This window comes from Canis lupus, chromosome 19, assembly GCF_048164855.1.
Source record: "Canis lupus baileyi chromosome 19, mCanLup2.hap1, whole genome shotgun sequence".
Taxonomy (NCBI): domain Eukaryota; kingdom Metazoa; phylum Chordata; class Mammalia; order Carnivora; family Canidae; genus Canis; species Canis lupus.
In genome coordinates this window covers 43,256,054-43,277,246 of record NC_132856.1, presented here as the reverse complement: position 1 = coordinate 43,277,246, position 21,193 = coordinate 43,256,054, and the positions used below count along the sequence as shown (strand labels likewise).

Here is a 21,193-nt window from a genome sequence, read left to right as displayed (position 1 = left end):
TCCTAGGATGGAGTCCCACATCACGCACCCAGCAGGGAGCCTGATCCTCCCTCCGCCTATGTCTCTGCCTCTCTCAAATAAAAAAAGTCTTGGGCAGCCCAGGTGGCTCAGTGGTTTAGCGCCACCTTTAGCCCAGGGCGTGGTCCTGGAGACCCGGGATCGAGTCCCACGTCAGGCTCCCTGCATGGAGCCTGCTTCTCCCCCTGCTTCTCCTTCTGCCTGTCTCTGCCTCTCTCTCTCTCATAAATAAAATCTAAAAAAATAAAAAATAAAAATAAATAAATAAAATCTTAAAAATAAATAAACTCCTGTGTCTTGGCCCAAAGCCTGTGCTCTACCACTACCTCGTATTGCCTCAGGAAAATGTAGCCCACTATCAAGAGTCAAGTCCAGAGGAGACTCTTCGGCCCTAGCTGATAGCAGTGGGGGGGTGGGGAGGGTGGTGGCCCACAGGTGGATTGGAATCTCCATAGGATGCCAGAGGAAATAGTAACGGAGGTGTCTGAACCCTCCAGATTAAAGATCAGGACTACCCAGTTCTTTGTCTTATCTTGAATCTCTGAACTTTAGAAAGAAACCTTGGATGCTATATTGGTCCAATATTATCATTATATTGTTATTATATGATTAAAAATCAGGGATCCCTGGGTGGCGCAGCGGTTTAGCGCCTGCCTTTGGCCCAGGGCGCGATCCTGGAGACCCAGGATTGAATCCCACGTCGGGCTCCCAGTGCATGGAGCCTGCTTCTCCCTCTGCCTGTGTCTCTGCCTCTCTCTCTCTCTCACTGTGTGCCTATCATAAATAAATAAATAAATAAAAAATTATACCATTAACCACTTTAGATATTTTGTGATATTATTTTACTGATAATTTCACTAATTACACCAACCATCTTTTTTTATGTTGGTTCCATTTATCTATGTGTGCATTTGTATTCTTTCGGGGAAGCCCCAGGATACAGTGGACAACATGCCTCAGAGATGTCCCATCCAAGGGAAAGGAGGTTAGGGTACTCAACCACCAACTTATACATTGAGGGTTGCTCCTCAGTGTGTTAACTCCCTGGCATTTGGGCCCCCTTTGCAGCAAATAAGCACCTACCGTTGAGAAAGCCTTTATGTAAAATGTGGCAGATGCTTTTGGTAGGAACCCACTAGCAGGAATGGCAAGTGCAAGGTCTATGATCAAGGCATGACAGTATCTGCTCCAGAAGGTGACATTTAAGCAGACTTGAAGGAAGTCAGAGTGAGCCATGTGGACATCTGAGAGATTTCAGGAAGAAGTAGCCAATATGTCTGAGGAACAGTGAGGAGGCCCACATGGCTGGAGCAGAGTGAGCAAGGGGGCAGAAGAGAGAAAAGAGTAAAGTCACAGGAGGCAAGATCATGTAGGACCTTCCAGCTGTTTTAAAGAATTGGATGGGATTCACTCTTGAGAGAAACAGGAACCGTTTCAGGTTTGAAAAGACGAGTGATGTGGTCGAACTTTCAAAAGGATCGACCAGGCAGCTGTTTTGGAAATGGACTATAGAAGAGCAGAGGAAGGAGAGGACAAAGGAAGTTGCCACAATATCCAGGCAAGACAGGACGGTGTCTTAGATCAGAGTCAGGGTAATAGAAGTAGGGAGGAGTGGTCAGATTTTTAATGCAGTAGGAAGATAAGGTCTATTGAATTTCTTGACAGATCTGATGGGGACTGTGAGAGGAAAAGAGGAGTTTAGTATAAAACTAAGTATTTAGCCTGAGCAATTGAGCTGAGCTAAGGCAGGTTGTGAGTGGGGCATATTTGGGGGACAATTAGGCATTTAGCTTTAAACATGCTGCTTTGTAGACGTCTTAATAGACATTCAAATGGAGATGCCAAATTAGCTGTTGGCTGTAGAGGTTTGGAAGTTCCAGAGAGCAGTCTAGGCTAGATGTATAAGATTGAGAATTAGTATATGAACGATGCCTAAAGCCAGGAGACTGGATGTGCTCACCAAGACAGTAATCATCCTGGGATCTCCTCTGCATCTGTGATTTCATGTATACTGGAGCTTCTCATTCTGTCTACCACATCTCTTAGCCACACTTTCAGTTTTAATCTTGCCATCCCTCTGTTTCATTCCAAGCAAATTCTTCAGATCCAACATCCAGGTCACTCACTCACTCTTTTGCTGTTTCTAGTCCGCCATTTTAACTTTTAAAACATTTTTTCACTTCTAAAAGTTCTGCTTTTTATTTTTTATTTTAAAGTTCTGCTTTTTTAAAAAAAAAATCTGTGACCTATTTGGAGAGCCTTTATCATATTCCTACTTTTGTCTTTATTTAAAACATACATATATGTTGTATAATCTTTATTCAATAATTTGTTATCTGATCACACTCTCATTTTGCCTCCGCTATGACAGGTTGTTTCTGCATGTGCATGGGCACACATGTGCATGCACATATGTGTGTGTTTAGTCTTTGGAACTCGTGTTTACTAGGGAATGCTGTGTGGCTTGGTAAAGAGCAGGTGTAGATTTTTTTTATTTGATTCTACTAGGTGTTTCAGCCTTGGGCTAATTTTTATGCTAATTTCTCAGCCTAGTGGTTCCTGGACCACACTGTAAATCTGAATCTAAACCTATACATGGTTACAAATTCTCATAGGACCTGTTCCCCCTTATCTCTGGGAACATCTTCCCCAAAAGTGGGGAAACTTTCTAGCTTACCTCTTCATCAAGGATGAAGCCTTCAAGGTGTCAGCTTTATGCAGAGGGTCCCATTTCCAACTTCCTATGGGGCATGGGCCAAAGTCTTATTTCTCATGCTTTTGTGGACATTACATCGTGGGCAACAATCCACTCACACATTTCTATCGCCAGCGGCCACATCCAGTTCACATGCTGACCACTCTGAGTTTTCATTTCTCCAGCTCCTAGCAGTTCCCTTTCTTTCCTTCAAATTTAGCTTTGCGTTTAAAAGAATTTCTACTTGAGCCAGAATTTCTGTAGCAGGAGTGTTCTCAGGTTATCTTATCTGTTATATGATGGAATTGGAAGTCCCCTCGGGTGATTTTGTGGTTAGATTAGGTCGGCAGGAACTATTTTCTAGAACAACAGGCCCATTTGAGTGGACATGATGCTCCCTAGCTCCCTATCATGTTGGAAGCATCTGCTCCTGCAAGGAGTTTGTGTGGAGTGATCTACCAAGCACCATCCTGGCTTATTCCTGTGGCCCTGCCCACGTTGATGATTACTTGTTTCACATTGTGCCAGAGAGGCCTCTGTGGTAATGAATTAGCTAAAGACAAATGTGCCCAACTGCCATGACAGAGGCCCAGCTTGCCCTGGCCAGCAGGCCCCAAGACTGGCTGTCCAGGAATCCTGTGGAGCAATGTCCCGCAAGGCCATGCCATTCCAGCCTGTGGCAGGGAATGAAGGGAAGGGGGATTGGTAATGCCACAGTTTCTTCCTGTAGCTCGAACATGATGATAACCTGTTTGCTATGCTCTATTTCCTGAGGTGTCCCAAAGACCTAGGAACCCCAAACAAGTCTTGGTAAGAGCAGGAGCAGCCAAGAAAGGAAAGAATCAGAACTCTCTGCTTAAGGTCTCCACTAACTGGGAGGGTAGACAGAGCTCAGGCAGGCTTGTCTATTTGGCCACAATCACAGGAAACACAAGGACTGACCAACAGGGCTATGTGCACATTGTTAGTGCTGATCAGTGACAGTCCCTGTGTGTGGCAGCCAGGGGGGTGAAGTTGGGGCACTTCAAATCTGCTCTGCAAAGCCTTGGCAAGGTAGGAGTCTCTGAAAGCTGTTTTAGAATCATTGTGTGTCAGTCAGTGAAAGAGAAAGCAGCTGAAAAGGAAGAAGACAGGGACCCCACAGATGCCTTTCTACTTCCTCTTTTCCACAAACCCCCATCCATTTGCTCACTGATGGGCTGAAGGTCAGAATCACTGAAGTCATCCAGTCCAACCTTCTATCCAGTGCATGTTCTGCAGCCTCCTTGCCAGAGAGCCTCCCACTATGGGGCTCTTCTGCTAATTTCATGGCAGGACTGCTCTCATTTTAAGCCTCTTATTTTGAAATAAAAATCTGCCTTTCAGGGGATCCCTGGGTGGCTCAGTGGTTTAGCGCCTGCCTTTGGCCCAGGGCACGATCCTGGAGTCCCGGGATCGAGTCCCACGTCGCGCTCCCGGCATGGAGCCTGCTTCTCCCTCCTCCTGTGTCTCTGCCTCTCTCTTTCTCTATCATAAATACATAAATAAATAAATCTTTAAAAAAAAAATCTGCCTTTCAGCCATTTCCACCTAGACTCATTCCTCTTCTGGTTGCTGAGGAAGGAGGGCCTCCAGTGAACTGGCTTAGGAGCACAGGATGCCCTAACAGAACCTAAAGTGTGAAGGAGCTGCGAGAACCAGGGCTCCTCAGACCCAGTTCACCCCCAGGATGTCCATCTGGGGAAGGAAAGGGGCCGACCAGTGGGACAAAGCTGTTCTAGGAGTGTAGCTGAGCTTTCTCACTTTCTCATGGGAGACTCCATTCTGACCCCACCTGAACAAAGGGAAGACATCCTTCTGAACAGGAAATAAAAAGCAAGTTCTTGAGTGAGCATCAAAAGTCCAGACTAGGAAGTTATTTTATCCTGTCTCTGCATATAAGACAATGAGTTGAAACCCAAAGTGTTCTGTGAAGGTGAGCAAGGGTATCCTGTGAAGGATGTTCCTGTTGGGAGGCAGGTCACTGTGAGTTCCCCGGACTGGGCCCCAGCCTTGGAGCAGAGGGCCTGGAACTCTGGGCAGGTGGTGTAGCAGCTCCACTAAAGCAGGTGGGAGTTACTGGGGGTCTTGTCCTTCAAGGCACTGATGATGAAGCCTTATTTTCTGTGTGCCTGCTGGAAGCCCATCATGGTTTTCAAGTAATTGTGCTAGACACAGAAAAGGAGAGAAAACAGGAATTGATTAGGAGGTATGGACTTAAGACTCAGAAGTCTTGCCACTTATATCCACCCCATTAATTCTTCCTGCAAACATCACAGTTTGAGGATAAGAATGCCCTCTGACCAGCCCCAATTCTGTGAGAAATAATGTTCCAACCCCTTTCATTTTTTTGTCCTAAAGAAAGTGTGTAAAACTGTTTTAAAATGGTGTGGCAAGTATGTCTGTTTTTTTTTTTTTTTTTAAGATTTTATTTATTAGAGACAGAGAGAGAATGAGGTGAGGGGAAGGACAGAGGGAGAGGGAGAAGTAGACTCCCTGCTGAGCAGAGAGCCCAATGTGGGGCTTGATCCCAGGACCCTGGGATCTGCCCAAAGGTAGATGCTTAACTAACTGACTGAGCCACCCAGAGGCCCCCAAAAATGGTGTTGAAGGCCTGTTTAAAAGGAAGCATGTATGTTTCAAGGGCCCAATTGAAAGTTTTTGGCAAGAATTAGATACAAAAAGTAAAGAGGTTTCTGTCTTCAGAGGGGTGGGCACACATGTACCCTGAAGGGCCCTCCCTCCACAAACCAACTCAGGGTTCATAAATTCTTCCCTTCTAAGGCACTGCTTGGCTCTCAGAAAGCAGGTCGGACTAGAAACACTGGGCAGTAGGCAAGTGAATGCAAAATTCAATCTGAAATGTGGGTATGAATTCAGATCCCCCACAGCATAGGGAACTGAAACTGAAGCTTCCATATTAAGCTGGAACTCCTGGGATGCCTGGGTGGCTCAGTGGTTGAGCATCTGCCTTTGGCCCAGGATGTGATCCTGGCATCCAGGATCAAGTCCCACATCAGGCTCCTTGCAGGGAGCCTGCTTCTCCCTCTGCCTGTGTCTCTGCCTCTCTCTCTTGCTGTATCTCTCATGAATAAATAAATACAAATCTTTAAAAAAATAAAAATAAAAAATAAACTGGAATTCTTTTTCTCCCTCCAGTGTTTTTATTCTGGTAAAATAGATATTACATAAAACTTACAAAAAACAAACAACTTACCATCTTAGGGAGCCCCTAGGTGGCTCAGTTGGGTCAGGCTCCCTGCTCAGCAGGAGTCGGCTTTTCCCTCCCCCTGCTCTTATACTCTTGGTCACTTTGTCTCCCTCTCAAATAAACAAAATCTTAAAAACAAAACAAAACAAAACAAAACCCACAACCCTTACTATTTTAAGTGTTTTAAGTGTACAGCCCAGTGGTATTAGATACATTCCCTTTTTTTTTTTTTTTAAGATTTTTTTATTCATGAGAGACACAGAGAGAGAGACAGAGACAGGCAGAAGGAGAAGCAGGCTCCCTGCAGGGAGCTCAATGTAGGACTTGATCCTGGGACTCCAGGATCAAGCAGACGCTCAACCACTGAGCTACCTAGGGATCCCTATTAGATACATTCCTAATGTGCAACCATCACCACCATCCATCCCCCTCTTTTCATTTTGCAACACTGAAACTCTGTACCCATTAAGCACTAACTCCCTACTCCCTCCTTCCCCCAGGCTTGGCAACCACTATTCTCCTTCTGGTCTCTGATTTTGGCTACTCCAAGTACCTCATCTCATGTAAGTGGATCCTATAGTGTTTGCCATTAAGTGACTGGTGTGTTTCACTTAATGGCTGTACCATTTTACATTCCCACCCATAGCACACACATAAGGGCTCCAATGTCTCCACGTCCTCACCAACACTTTTTATTCTCTGGTTTTTGGATAGTTGCCATCCTAATGGTATGAAGTGGTATCTTGTGGTTTTGATTTGCCTTTCCCTAATGATTCGTGATGGTGAGCATCTTTTCATGTGCATACCGTCCATCTATATATTTTCTTTTGAAAAATGTCTATTCTTTGCCCATTTTTGAGTTTTAAAAGTTCTCTATATATTCTGGATATTAATCACTTCTCAAGTTGTCATTTTTTTAAGTAAATTGTACACCACACATGGGGCTCAAACTCATGACCCATCTGGGGAAGGAAAGGGGCCTTTCCTTCCCCAGAGTTGCAAGAGTTGCATGCTCTACTGACTGATCCAGCTAGACACCCCTCAAGTTGGAATTTTTTTTTAAGGTTTTATTTATTTATTAATGAGAGACACACACACACAGAGAGAGAGAGAGAGAGATAGGCAGAGACACAGCAGAGGGAGAAGCAGGCTCCATGCAGGGAGCCCGACTCGATCCCGGGTCTCCAGGATCACACCCTGGGCTAAAGGCGGCACTAAACTGCTGAGCCACCTGGGCTGTCCTCAAGTTGGAATTTTTGAAGGAGGATAAAATGGTCCTGTGTTGGCAATGTCCCATGGCTAACTGCAAAAGCAAGGGCAAACACTGTCAGGAGGAGAGAATGTACTTATGCACTCAGGACTCCTACAGCTTCAGTTCAATCAAATATGAGCTTATTATTTAAACACACACACAATGGATAAAAGCCACTGTGACAGAAATTCAGCAAAATGGAAAACATTTTGACCTTAAAAAAATCCAATCCTATGTATTTTAGGTATAAAAATATATGTGAAAGGTTTAAATAAATGTAAGATGGAATGGTTCAAGTGTGACACCTACATATAAAGCGTGTGCATGGGCATGTCGTAAACATGATATATCTAATGCAAAGAGTTCTCCTAGAGATTCCAGGGGAGTGGGAGAATATAACATTGACCTATAGAAATGCAAGATTCCTCTGTTGAATGATTTAGAATTTAAATGTTTATCTGAGACTTTGGAAGTAATTAAAGAAAATACAAGGTTTGTCTGGAATATCAAGAGAGAAATTCATGATGGCAACCATGCAAATCACTTTAGTTCACCTTTTCTATGATCTTGAAATAATTTATGCCAGTCAAAACAAGTTTACAACAATATACAATAATGAATAAAATTTTGTAAGTTCTTTCTCCAAAACCAAAGACCTTTTTTGATCCTCTTATTCAACATACAGGGTGACTTTAACCAACTGATCAAAATTAACTTCATCAGTAATGGAAAAAAGCAACATCTTATGCCTTCTGTTATAGACTGCATGTTTATATTCTCTCAAAATACAGTTGTTGAAGCCTTAATCCCCACTGTAATGGTATTAAGGGATGGGAAATTTGGGGAGGTAATTAAATTTAGGTGAAATCATAAGGGTAGAGGTCCTCATGATGGTTTAGTGTCCTTATAAAAAGAGGAAGAGAGAGGGGCACTTAGGTGGCTCAGTGGTTGAAAATCTGCCTTTGGCTTAGGTTGTGATCCTGGGGTTCTGGGATTGAGTCCCACATCAGGATCCCTGAGGGGGGCCTGCTTTTGTCTCTGCCTCTGTCTCTGCCTCTCTCATGAATAAATAAAATCTTAAAAAAAAAAAAAAAACTTATACTCTGAAAAGTACAAAATTCCACTGAAAGAAATGAAAGATCTAAATAAATAGAAAGACAGCCTATGTTCATAGATTTGAAAACTTAATATTGTGGGGTTTTTTTTTTTTTTGAGATGTTATTCATTTATTCATGAGAGACACACACAGAGAGAGAGAGAGAGAGAGAGAGAGAGAGGCAGAGACACAGGCAGAGGGAGAAGCAGACTCCATGCAGGGAGCCCGACATGGGACTCGATCCCAGGACTCCAGGATCACACCCTAGGCTGAAGGCAGGTGCTTAAACCGCTGAGCCATCCAGGGATCCCTATTGTGGGGCTTTTAAAAAAGATTTTATTTATTTATCCAGGAGAGACACACAGAGAGAGGCAAAGACACAGGCAGAGGGAGAAGCAGGTTCTTCGCAGGGAGCCCAATGTGGGACTTGATCTCAGGACTCCAGGACCACACCTTGAATCGAAGGCAGATGCTTAACCACTGAGCCACCCAGGTGTCCCGAAAACTTAATATTGTTAAGATGGCAATGTTCCCCAAAGCAATCTCTATATTCAACACAACCCCTGTCCCTGGTGGCTTTTTTGCATGGATATAACAAGGAGCCTAGAATAGTCAAAACAATCTTGAAAAAGAAGAACAAAGATGAGGAATTGTACTTTGTAATTTCAAAACTAACTACAAATCTACAGTAACCAAGACATTATAGTACTAGCATAAAGACAGACATAAAAATCAATGGAATAGAATTGAGAGTCCAAATATTAAACCCTCACATTTATGGCTAATTGAATTTCAATAAGGGTAACAAGATAATTCAATGAAGTATCTTTTTTTTTTTTTTTCCAATAATTAGTACTGGGAAAACAGGATATCTATCTGCAAAAGAATAAAGTTGGACCACTACTTTATACCATGTGCTTCCTCCACTGAGCCCAGCAGGCGCAGGCCTCTGTAGGCAGAGAAGGAAGCCCTACATGGCAGTCACAGTCATGATTTCTGAGGCTGGGCTATCTAGGCCTACTTGCACCTACTCCATTCTTTCCCAAATGCTCTGAAAGAGCTCTGTCTTCCCACAGAGGGATTTTCACGTACAACTCTGAGCAAGCTCTTTGGAGTCAGCCAGTAGGGTCCATGGGAGCAGCTTGGCCAGGGTTGCCTTCTTCAGCCAAAGTGATTGGGGTCCAGCAAACCTTTCCAGAGAGACAGGCAGGGCCCTATCCACTGATCTGGTCTCCCTGCAGCCACTAGGTTTAATAAAGCTTGATGCTTGCAGCATAAGGCTAATGGCTGCCTGGTAAAGCCATCCTCTGTCCTGCTGAAGGGCCAGGTAGCTGGGGTGGGCAGGTGCTCTTGCTTTGTGCCACCACATATTGGACCAGGAATGTACACTTAATCCAAGAAGAGTTAACTAGGCTTTCCCTCTGGAGAGACACAAAATAGTCAGATGATAATAGGCATTGGGGCTGGGAAGTCTTGGAAAATAGGAACATGCCAGGGCCAAGACTAGGGCAAAAAATTGAGAAGTGAGGTGAGTAGAACAAATAGGGGAAGGAGCAGACCTCAGGGGGAAGCTAAGTCTATGTCTGGAAAGAAAAAAGCCTGAAGGGAAAAGAACTCTGTGGCCTGCTACTCAAAGTGTGGTCCCAGATGAGCACCATGAGCATCATCTAAGCCTAATTAAAAATGCAGAATTTTGGGGTGTCTGAGTGGCTCAGTAAGTAAAATCCGAATCTTGATTTCAACTCAGATCATGATCTTGGGGTCCTCAGGGCTTGCCCTGAGTCAGGCTCCCTGGTGAGTGTGGAGCCTGCCTAAGAGTCCCTCTCTCCGTTTCCTTCTGTCCCTCTCCTTCCACTCTCATGCAAGTGCGGCATGCACGCACACACCTTCTCTCAAATAAATACATAAATACACACATACGTAGGAAATGAAGAATCTCAGGCTCCCTAGACCTGCTAGACCTGAATCTGCAATCTAACAAGTCATTAAACATGTCAGCTTAACTACACATGTAAGGAAGAATGAATTCAGTCAGGGGAAGGTCTTTCTAATTATGACACACAATCCATAAGCCAAGAGAGAAAAGACTATTACACTTGATTTCAAAAAATCAAAATGGGGCACCAGGGTGGCTCAAGTCAGTAAAGCATCTGCCTTCCACTAGGTCGTGATCCCAGAGTCCTGGGATCTAGGTCCCAGTTGGAAATCCCTGCTCAGCAGGGAGCCTGCTTCTCCTTCTCCCTCTCCACTCATTCATGCAAGCTCTCTCTCTCTCTCTCTCTCTCTCAAATATAATCTTTAAAAAAAAAATCAACAGAATAACTACAAAAACCAGAAGTGAATACAAAAAACAAATGACAAACAGGGAAAAATACCTGCAACTCATATCATAAAGAGCCAGTCCCCCCAGTATATCAAGACTTCCTACAAATTAATAAGAATAAAGACCAAAAAATAATAGAAAAATAGGCAAAAATACAAATAGGCAATTTACAGGAAAAGAAGTTAAAATGGCACTTAAACATATGAGAAGCTCAACTTCAATCCTAAGAGAAATGCAAATTAAAGCTCCCCTGAGAGACCATTTTTCACCTTTCAGATTGGGAAAAAACAAACAAACAAACAAACAAACAGGTAATACATCTTGTGGTGAGGCTGTGGGGGTATAGATGGGTTCAGCTCTATGCAGGCAATTTAGTACCATCCATTAAAAATACACTATCCATTAGTCCTGGTGACCAAGAATTCAATTCTACAAAACTTAACTTTCACATATATTCATTCATGTGTGAATTCACATTTGTACAAGGTTAATTATCACAATATTTGTACTGTAAACAAATGGAACTGACCAAATGTTTCTCAGTATGAGATGGGTTAAGCACATTTTGATACACCTCACAATGGAGTGCTGATATACAGCTATAACAAAAAAGAAAATAGTAGCAACTATGGGTTGACATGGAATGACCTTCAGGATACACCGTTTAGTGGGAAAAGCAAGATACAGCCAATACGCAATGGGTTCCCCATCAGGGAGGTTGGGGCCTGGGTATTTGTAATTTATATTTATATTTTGTATTTATATTTTTAAATGATGTGCTCTCTTGGGCAGTCTCCCCATGTGCACCTACTAACTGCTGTATAAGAACAGCCTGTGGAGTATGCTTGGGTGGCTCAGTTGGTTAAGTGTCAGCCTTCAGCTCAGGTCATGATCTCAGGGTCCTGGGACTGAGTCCTACTGGGCTCCCTGCTCAGTGGGGAGTCTGCTTCTCCTTTTCCCTCCCACCCCGCCCCCATCCCCACTTGTGCTTGCTCATGCTCTCTCTCTCTAATAAATAAAATCGTTGAAAGAAAGAAAGAAAGAGAAGAAAGAAAGAAAGAAAGAAAGAAAGAAAGAAAGAAAGAGAAAGAAGAAAGAAAGAAAGAGAAAGAAGAAAGAAAGAAAGAAAGAAAGAAAGAAAGAAAGAAAGAAAGAAAAAGAAAGAAAGAAAGAAAGAAAAGAAAGAAAGAAAGAAAAGAAAGAAAAGAAAGAAAGAAAGGAAGGAAGGAAGGAAGGAAGGAAGGAAGGAAGGAAGGAAGGAAGGGCAGCCCCGGTGGCCCAGCAATTTAGCACCGCTTTCAGCCTGGGGTGTGATCCTGGAAGCCTGGGATCGAGTCCCACGTCGGGCTCCCTGCATGGAGCCGGCTTCTCCCTCTGCCTGTGTCTCTGCCTCTCTGCCTCTCTCTCTCTCTCTCTTTCTCTGTCATGAATAAATAAATAAAATCTTAAAAAAAAAAAAAAAAAGAAGAAGAAGAATAGCCTATGGGTACAGAGAGGTTCACACCACAGGCCCTGTGTGTCTTGGCTCCAGATTGAGCCTCAGCAGAGTGAGCCCCTCTGCTCCAGCCCAACCCACTCAGGGAGAAGAGTACAGGCCCAGCCCATGGCCAACACCCTGTCTAGCTTTGCCTCAATTGCAAGTGGTACAAGTGGTCCTCTGTCCCCTGCCTCTTGGTCATGGTGGCCCCCATTGGAGAGGTTGTCCCCAACAGGCAGTGGTCTCAGAAGATTCCCAGACCCCGCCCTGGGCTGTGAACCACACATGGGCCAGCTTAGCTCCCAATAACTGTCTCCAGGCCTGGCCATGGCCTGTGGGACCCCTGCTGGGTTTCACCCAATCCAGGACTCTACAGAAGATTTACAAGACTCTACAGTTTACAGAAGATACCCACTGACTCTGGGTGCCTCTGTGTTTCCCTTGGCTCACATGTTCCTTCTTGGCTTGTCCAAAATGGGAAGTGTGATCTTGGGTGTCCTAATAATGTGGTCCCTGAAGCCCCCCTTTCCTGGAGACCTAAACCCGCCCACCACCGCCCCCCTCCCAAGCTACCTTCTGTTCTGTCTTGACTTTGGCATTGTAGAAGGAGAAGGAGTCAGGGCCCTCAGGCAGCTCCGTCTGTTGCAGCTGGCTGAACTTGTCCTGGTCATCTTCTCCCTAGGGGAGGCTCAACTCAGCACAGTCCCTTCAGTCTGTCATTGTTAGGTCTACCTTGACAAGGCTTGTGGGGGGCATCAGGGCAGCCCCTCGCAGGGTTTGCAAACCCCACGCAGGGTAGTTCAGAACCCCCGGCCCTGTATTTGCCAGACACCCTGTAGCTGCCACCTGGGCAGGATGAGCCACCCCAAAAGGTGGCAGCAGCAAGTGATGTTTTCTGTGTCCCCATCCTCCATAACAGGGGAGAGACCTGTACCTGTCCATTTGCCTCAGCCAACCGTGGGAGAGGCTGGGAGCAGCCTATACACTACCATGTTTGTGGAGAAGATAGAGAACAAGGGGTACTGCCCACCACCCTGTGTTCATCCGCTGTCCCCACTCCTGCCCTCATGCCACTCACCAGAGACATGATCCTGCTGATAGGCACCATGCCCGGTCGGATGCTACTACCTGGTTTCAGTGACACTTGTATATCCTCGGGGATGAAGAAGGACTCATTGTACCAGATATCAAATTCTGCAGGGAGGCAGGAAGACAGCACTGTGAAGTGTTGTTGGGGAGTCCATGGGGAAGCAGGTAAAGCCTGAGTGGGCCTGGCACAGGCTTACCCTCTGGTCACTTCCTGCTCTGGGGTCTCACCCTTTCCTGTCTCCCTCTTCTGCTCTGAGAGTCCTGGAAACACCCCTGAAGCCCCAGTCCAGACCCAGCCTCTGTCAGAGAAAAACTCTGAAGCCATTTTTAGAACCCAGATGGCAGCCTTGCCCTCTGCCTCTCGGGACCTCAGGGGGCCAGCCAACTTTCCCGAATGGCACACCCATGAGCAGACGGTGACGACACTGATCCACCAGGTGCTGGCAGTACTGGATCTCAGCCTTGAGGTCACGCAGGTCTTGATACTCAGTACGGTACTGCTTCTTGAGGTCTTTGAGCTTCAGGATCAGCAGGAATTCCTCCTCATCGATGATCATCAGCCCCTTGTTTTCGTACTCGCCTGCAGGGACAGAGGCGGCCAGAGAATGAGGTGCTCACTAGGGGTGCGGGGAGGAAGGCATTCTGGAAAGAGGGAACAAAGTGCTGGCAAAGCTCCAAGACGGGGGAATAGAGGAAGGGCAGGGGTGTGGGGCAGAGATGGGCAAAGCACAAGGAGGCCAAGCCACCAGAACACATCTCACCATAAGAGGGAGTTCAGCTCAGAGGGACCATGCTGGCCACCTTATGAACAGGACTGGGGGGAGGGAAGGTGTCAGGGGAGAGGGTAGAGATGGCACATACTTCACCCTTATTTTGTTTGTTTTGTTTTTTAAAGATTTTATTTATTCATGAGAGGCACAGAGAGAGAGAGAGGCAGAGACACACACAGAGGGCTCCAAGCAGGGAGCCCGATGTGGGACTCAATCCCAGGACCCCAGGATCATGTCCCGGACCGAAGGCAGGCGCTAAACTGCTGAGCCACCCAGGGATCCCCCTTCACACTTTTTTTTTTTTTTTTGGGCTCTTCACACTTATTTTGATCTTAAACCTCACTAGCCAGAGATAGTTCAGCAGTCACCTCAATTAGACGGATGTTTACCTTTTTTGTAAGTTATATACACGAACTGCCACCACTGGCTCGTACCACAAGGTACTTCGGCAAAGTTCCTTATTCAGAACAGTGTGTGTAAATCTGTGTCATGTCAAGAGGATGTCAGAGGCTCCAGGAGGACAGGGGTCAGTTGTGCTATTTCTCATCTCACTTACGGTCTCTGCATGAGCTTTTAAGGTCTGTCAGTTGAGGGTTGCTGGATTAAGACAAAATAACATGGTCTGTGGAGCCATTTACTCAGCCGGCCACTGCCCACAGCACCTTAAAAGCTAAGCATAGGTATCATGTCAACCCAACCAGAGGTGTGGGGCTTCCACCCCCAGGAACCCTAGAGAGTGAGTCCTACAAGTGCCTGAGGTGTGTGGCAGGGGTGTGTGAGGCAGTCTCCAGGTGCCCTTCCACTGACATTTACTGGGGGAAAATTAAGGTGCATTGTCACTGACACCATTTATGGAGAGGCAATTAGGAATCTTGAATTGGTCCCAATTCAAGAAATCTGGAGTGTGTGTGTGTGTGTTGGGGGGGGCAGTGGAGTGGCCTTTATCAGGTCCCTCTCCTTCAGTGCTGTGCGAGCTGGTCTGTGTGCTATGGGCAATCTCCACTGTGATCACTGTGACAGACACAAGTCCTTCACAGGGTAGTCTTTCCAGTATTCTGTTGACACGGGAAGGGACTGTGAATACCTTGTATCCTACCTGGTGGGGTGTAGGGGGGGCAATAATTCTTTGATTATTGCCAAGGAAAAAACTTCAAACAGTTTAACCTAAAATGATTTTTCATTTTTCTTTCACAAAACACTAATTAACATGCTAAATTTGCTGACTTTACCGGGCTGGTAAGTGGCTATCAATTAAAATGAACCAAAAAAATGAATTTACTTGATCTATTTCCTCAAGAAAGAAGTATTTTTTGGTATTTTAACAACCAATTGGGAAACAACTGATTTTAAAGGGAAAGAGCAAAAAAAAAAATTTTTTTTTTAAAGATTTTTATCTACCATTCATGAGAGACAGAGAGAGGCAGAGACAGAGGCAGAGGGAGAAGCAGGCTCCTCACAGGGAGCCCAATGTGGGACTCAATCCCAGGACCCCAGGATCATGCCCTGAATCAAAGGCAGATGCTTAACCACTGAGCCACCTGGGTGCCCTGAACAAAAAAATGTTTTAGGGCACCTGAGTGGCTCAGTGAGTTAAATATCTGCCTTCGGCTCCGGTCATAATCCCAGGGTCCTGGGATCCAATCCAGCATCAGGTCCCTGCTCCATGCTTCTTTCTGTGCGTGCTCTCTCCCTCAAACATAAATAAAATATTTTTAAATGTTTTTTATATTGAGAGATAAAATTTTATATATTTTACTTTACGTTTTTATTTGAGTAATTTCTACACTGAACATGGGGCTTGAACTCATAGTCCTGAGTTCAAGAATCATGCTTTTCCAACTGAGCCAGCCAGGCATCCCCAAATGTTAACTATTTTATTTTTTATTTTTTAATTTTTTAAAAAAGATTTTATTTATTTATTCATAAGAGACACACACACACAGAGGCAGAGACACAGGCAGAGAGAGAAGCAGGCTCCATGCAGAGAGCCCGATGTGGAACTCGATCCCAGGACTCCAGAATCACACTCTGGACCGAAGGCAGGCGCGCAACTGCTGAGCCACCTAGGCGTCCCAAATGTTAGTTATTTTAAAAACAGTATTTAATCTTCATCTCATCCTTTAAAATACCCATTTTCAGGTATATTTTGGCACAACTGATATGTCAGCATAGTATAAATATATATTGCTTAAGACATACAGATATGTAGGGGATCCCTGGGTGGCTCAGCGGTTTAGCGCCTGCCTTTGGCCTAGGGCACAATCCTGGAGTCCCGGGATCGAGTGCCACGTTGGGCTCCCGGCATGGAGCCTGCTTCTCCCTCCTCCTGTGTCTCTGCCTCTCTCTCTCTCTCTCTCTCTGATAAATAAATAAATAAACCTTAAAAAAAAAAGACATACAGATATGTAATAAGTTGCATATTCAAAGAAGGTATGGGTAGGAGAGACAAAGAAATCCTTGGTCCTGTAAGATCTTCACCCTAGAGGTTCTGGGTGGGGGCATGTTTGGAGCTACCATCACCAGCCCTCCTCCATGCTGAGACCCTGGAGGCTTAGCCGTCCGAATAGTGAGTCACGGTGGGTCTGTAAGGTATGAAGAGAGTGGCCTCAAGAATTTGGAGTTGCCCTATGAGAAGTAAATGAATAAAATGCACATCTCTGACATATCCACCTGGCCTGCAGAAATAAAACAAATGACATCCGGAGATTCCCCAACGGATCGCTGTCTGGAAAGCCTGCCTGAACAGGGCTGTGATTTAGCAGGGAAAAGCCTAGTAACCTCCAGTGTCCAGTCGGGAGGACAGTGGGACCAGGAATGTGAACAAGATTGTGGCCTCTGAACCTCTGGCCTCAGAGTTGGGATAGTTACTCATTAAAATGCAGGTTCTGGGCCTTGCTCCCAATCTCCTGAGTTAGAGCCAGTAGTCAGGGCCTGGAATCTCCCAGATGTGTTTGGCCAGCCCTCCCAGATGAGTCCTCTGCATACTCAAGCTTGAGGGTCCTTAGCCCACAGGGCAGGTGTGAGCACTGTCTGCTACTGGGACAAGGACACCAGGGTAACCAGATGAGTACCCTCCCCACACTGAGGTCCCCACTTTCTGAGCCTGAGGGCCCTCACACCACCTGCCTTAGAAGACAAGACTTTGCCAGGCCAGCAGTTGTTGAGGGTTTGGCATAAGGAACGGTCTCAGTGACGATGATTACTGAGGCCCTCTGGTACCCATATTCTCTTTCCCTCCTCCAGCAGCTAGGTCTGAGATAACAAAATAATGGGGGAATCCACAGCCAAAGGCTGACTTACAGGGAAGGACCCTGTGGCTCCCCAGGGCTGACTAGAGCCACATGATGACCCAGGTGTGAAGACCACACCCCAACAGGCCCTGCCAGCCTCTTCCATCTCAGTACTCCAAGGCCCAAGACTGCCCCCCTTTAGAGCAAGGTGACTCAGCTGGCACAGCCCCAGGCTGCCTTCCCAATGCATTCACCTTGCTTCTCACGGAGTGACTTCTGAAAATTTAGTGCCTCCTTGGTCACGTCCATCTCCCGCTTGATGGCATTGATGCGTTGTGTGGTCTCGCTGGCCCTCTTCCTCCGCTCATTCAAGATGGATTTGTTCTCTTTGAAGATGCGGTTGATCTCACTGCCCCGCTCGTTCTTAAAGTCCTCGAAGGCCACAGGTTTGGGGGGTGGGGTACTGGGCCTAAAGCCAGAGCGGGAGGGGAAAATAGGGCAGCACTTCACTGACCTTCCATCTCCCATGAGCAGAAGGCCAGAACTCCCAGGCACCACCCATCCTGCACTGGAGCCACCCTGTGCATGAACCACTCCCCCGTTTCTGTCTGTCTGTCTCTATTTCTCTCTCTCTCTCTCTCTCTCTCTCTCGGCATGCAGAGGGCATGTGACCATTGCAGAAAGAGAGGACAGCAAGGAAAAGTGTAAAAAAACAGAAAAAAAAGCAAAAAACCCCACTCGCTACCTACTGGCAACCATGCTTCAGCGAATCTCCTTCAGGTATTTCTTTGATAAATTTTTTAATGTTTGAGGTCATGCAGTAGGTATAATTTTACATCTTAGTTTTTCACAGAGGTATTCCTTCATGCTATAAGGAGCTCAGAACTCTGGTTAAGGAGATGTAAGATGAAGTGTAGGGCAGGGGAATGTGGCCTGTCTGCAACTTCCTTTGAAATGCATCAAAGGGTGCCCGGATGGCTCAGACTGTTGAGCGGCTGGTTCTTGGTTTTGGCCCAGGTCATGATCTCAGGGTCATGGGATCAAGCCCTCTGCTCAGTGGGGAGTCTGCCTCAGGATTCTTTCTCTCCATCTCCCACCTCCCACTCACTCATGAGCATGCTCTCTCTAAAATAAATGAATCTTAAAAAAAAAAAAAAAAAAAAAGAAATGCATCAAAAAAAAACTAAAAAAGAGGGATGGAGAGAAAGATGGATGTGTGATGAAGTAAGCATAGTAATGTGTTAAATGTAGAATCAGGAAGGTGTTTGCTGGGCAGCCCCGGTGGCTCAGCAGTTTAGCGCCGCCTGAAGCCCGGGGTGTGATCCTGGAGACCCAGGATCGAGTCCCACGTCGGGCTACCTGCATGGAGCTTGCTTCTCCCTCTGCCTGTGTCTCTGCCTCTCTCTCTGGGTGTGTCTCTCATGAATAAATAAAATTCTTTTTTTTTTTTTTTAAAAAAGGAAGGTGTTTGCTGTACAGTACTTTCAACTTCTCTTGAGTGCTTGGAAATGTTCACTTGCTGGAGAAAAAAATTCTTCATGTACATCCTTGTACATCCCAAGGGCGGAGATGATAATTCACTTAGTGCCTTTTCCGTAATGTTAGCTACTGAAGGTGTTTCCAAAAAATCATTCTTGGCTTTTTAAATTAATGATGGAATGAACATCTGTTTGCATAAATCTCTGTCCACATCTCTAATTATTTCCTTGGGATACATTACTGAACACTCAGTTACTGGCTCATCAGGGAGAGGAAGGGAGTAGCTAGAGGAAGGGGTATCATACTTTGAGAATTTAGGGCCTTTTGAATCCGTTAGTTATTTTTAAAAATGTAAATGTATTTATTTAAATAATTGCTATTTGAAGGGTCTAAAAACAATTCCATGTATAGCTGCATATCTTGGAGGACTCCTGAGGTGGGACTATTTTACATGTGTATAAGCCATCCTGTTGCTTCTTTTTGGATTGTGTTCCTCATCTTTGCCTATTATCCCCTACTTTATTTATTTTTTTAAAAGACTTTATTTATTTACCCATGAGAGACACAGAAAGAGAGAGAGAAACAGAGACAGGCAGAGGGAGAAGCAGGCTCCACGCAGGGAGCCTGATGTGGGACTTGATCTTAGGTCTCCAGGATCATACCCTGGGCTGAAGGAGGCGCTAAACTGCTGAGCCACCTGAGCTGTCCCTATCCCTACTTTATTTCTCATCTCTCTGTAGGCACTCTTGACATGTTGAGGATCCTACTCTGGTTTTGAATGATCTGGTGAACTAGCATTAGCTGGTTACCTGGGTGGGCGTAGTTCCTCCTTTGGGGAGTCTAAGGGAAGCGGCTCAATGCTGGAGGTCTCCCGGTCCCGCATAAGCATGTCTTTGACATCCCCTTCCTTGGAGGATGGGGTCAGCTGGGTCTTAGAGGTGGAGAAATCCAAATCCTTGCCACCCACAGGGCTGCTGGCACCTTCCTTTCTTGCTGAGGTGCTGGGAGGAGAAGGCAGGGAGGCCCCAGGGCTCAGTTATGGGCAGTGAGGTGTCTCTGGTACTTAGGATAGTGACATTTCCAAACCATGGTACATCAGAAGCCCTACCCCACTCAGTCCGACCTGGCTCACACACCTAGGCCAAAGGCCAAAGAGTATGACCGTAAGCCATGCAGATTGGGAAGGAAGAGAAGAGCATTCTTCTCCCCTGCATCAGAATAAGGAGCTCTCCTTTTGCAGTCCCTGGCAGGAGACACCTGGGAAAACCCGGCAGTCTCCAGGTCTGAAAGCAGGTAGACCTGTGGGGTGGGCCACAGGCTCCGGGAGCATCCAGGCTGAGGGGGACCTTCATCACACAGGCATCCCCGGGAACAAGTGGCAGAGTCCCCACCCAGCAAGACATGTCTGCCCTGCTGCCTTGACCAGCTCGAGTGCCCACACCAGCTCCCAGGAAAGTAGCTGTCCTCTCTCTCCATGTGACGGCGTCCAGGTTCCTCCTTCTCAGAGAGGCAGATTGGACCAGGCCTGAACCATCAGGAGGAGGCCAGGGGCCTCGGCAACCCCTGCTACCTGACTCCTGTCCCTCATGGGATAGTTTTGGCCTGTGTCCTTTAACAAACGATAATAACAGCAACACCACATTCCTATTTCATACTTTCTAGGTAGAGGAATGGCATTCGCCTGTTTATTTTCCCAATACCCCCCCCAACTTTGATGCTACTATTATGATTCCCAATTTAGGGAGGTGGAAATACAAGCACAGAGAGGCTGTCATGCCTCATACAAGGTGACCCCTTTGATGAAAGGAGCATCTTAGAGCCTGTGTTCTAGTCCACCGCTACCAGCACCTCCCAGGAAGGGTGTTGTATTAAGCGAGGCTTGACACTCCCCTCACCTGGCACACACAAATGATTCTTGCCTGAATGGTGAACTGGGGGTTTTAGGTGACATGAGTACCAGGCAGTTGGGTCACAGAAGGACTCTGGTTAGGGGTGGTTTCCACATGAAGTACCAGAGGGGGAGTGCTAGCCTGGTTTCTCTCTTCTACTCTACCATTCGTCAGTGGTGTGACCTTGGAAATAACTTCCCCTCTCTGAACCTTGGTTTCTATGTCAGTAAAATAGAGACCTCCTATCTCATGGGGTTTCTGTGTGGTTAAGAGGTAACCAGCACAGCCTGGACCCCACAAATGTTGCCAGTATTGACAGCAATATGATCAACTGGAACCACCCAGTAGCTAAGATGCTAGGTTGTGTCCTCTTTCACTAGCCAAGGAGGGCCAGGACTGAGCAGGTAAAGCAACAGGAAGGTCACTCACCTTAGCTGTTCTTTGAACATCTTCTTGGACTTGGCTTTCTTCCCAGGTTTGGCAGAGAAAGGGGTGACCCCAAGTCCAAAGCCTTGTCCATCAGGCTCACCCACTAGGTGGCCGTCAACATCCATAAGCCCTGCCTGGATAGAGGCCAGCCACAGGGTCAAGGGTTAGATTAAGGGTTTTAGCCTGTGGGGGACCCAAGTATACATGTACTCAGGTG

The 21,193-nt window shown here is 46.0% G+C and overlaps 1 protein-coding gene across 11 annotated transcripts in view; it reads right to left on the bottom strand.

Moving 5' to 3' along the window:
• Positions 1-837: 837 nt before the first annotated feature.
• KIF9 (kinesin family member 9) overlaps positions 838-21,193 on the bottom strand; it is a 55,938-nt gene continuing 35,582 nt past the window's right edge. For 6 of the 11 annotated variants that reach the window (XM_072786435.1, XM_072786440.1, XM_072786439.1 and 3 more), the window contains 7 exons: positions 20,977-21,110; positions 19,468-19,659; positions 17,434-17,648; positions 13,583-13,759; positions 13,169-13,284; positions 12,664-12,768; positions 838-4,899 (listed from right to left, as the gene is read on the bottom strand). In XM_072786435.1, the coding sequence (XP_072642536.1) occupies positions 4,849-4,899; positions 12,664-12,768; positions 13,169-13,284; positions 13,583-13,759; positions 17,434-17,648; positions 19,468-19,659; positions 20,977-21,110 (990 nt within the window). In that variant the 3' untranslated portion in view covers positions 838-4,848. Of the gene's footprint in view, positions 4,900-12,663; positions 12,769-13,168; positions 13,285-13,582; positions 13,760-14,210; positions 16,575-17,433; positions 17,649-19,467; positions 19,660-20,976; positions 21,111-21,193 lie in introns of those variants that run through there. The other 5 variants (XM_072786443.1, XM_072786438.1, XM_072786437.1 and 2 more) reach the window with 4 other exon arrangements.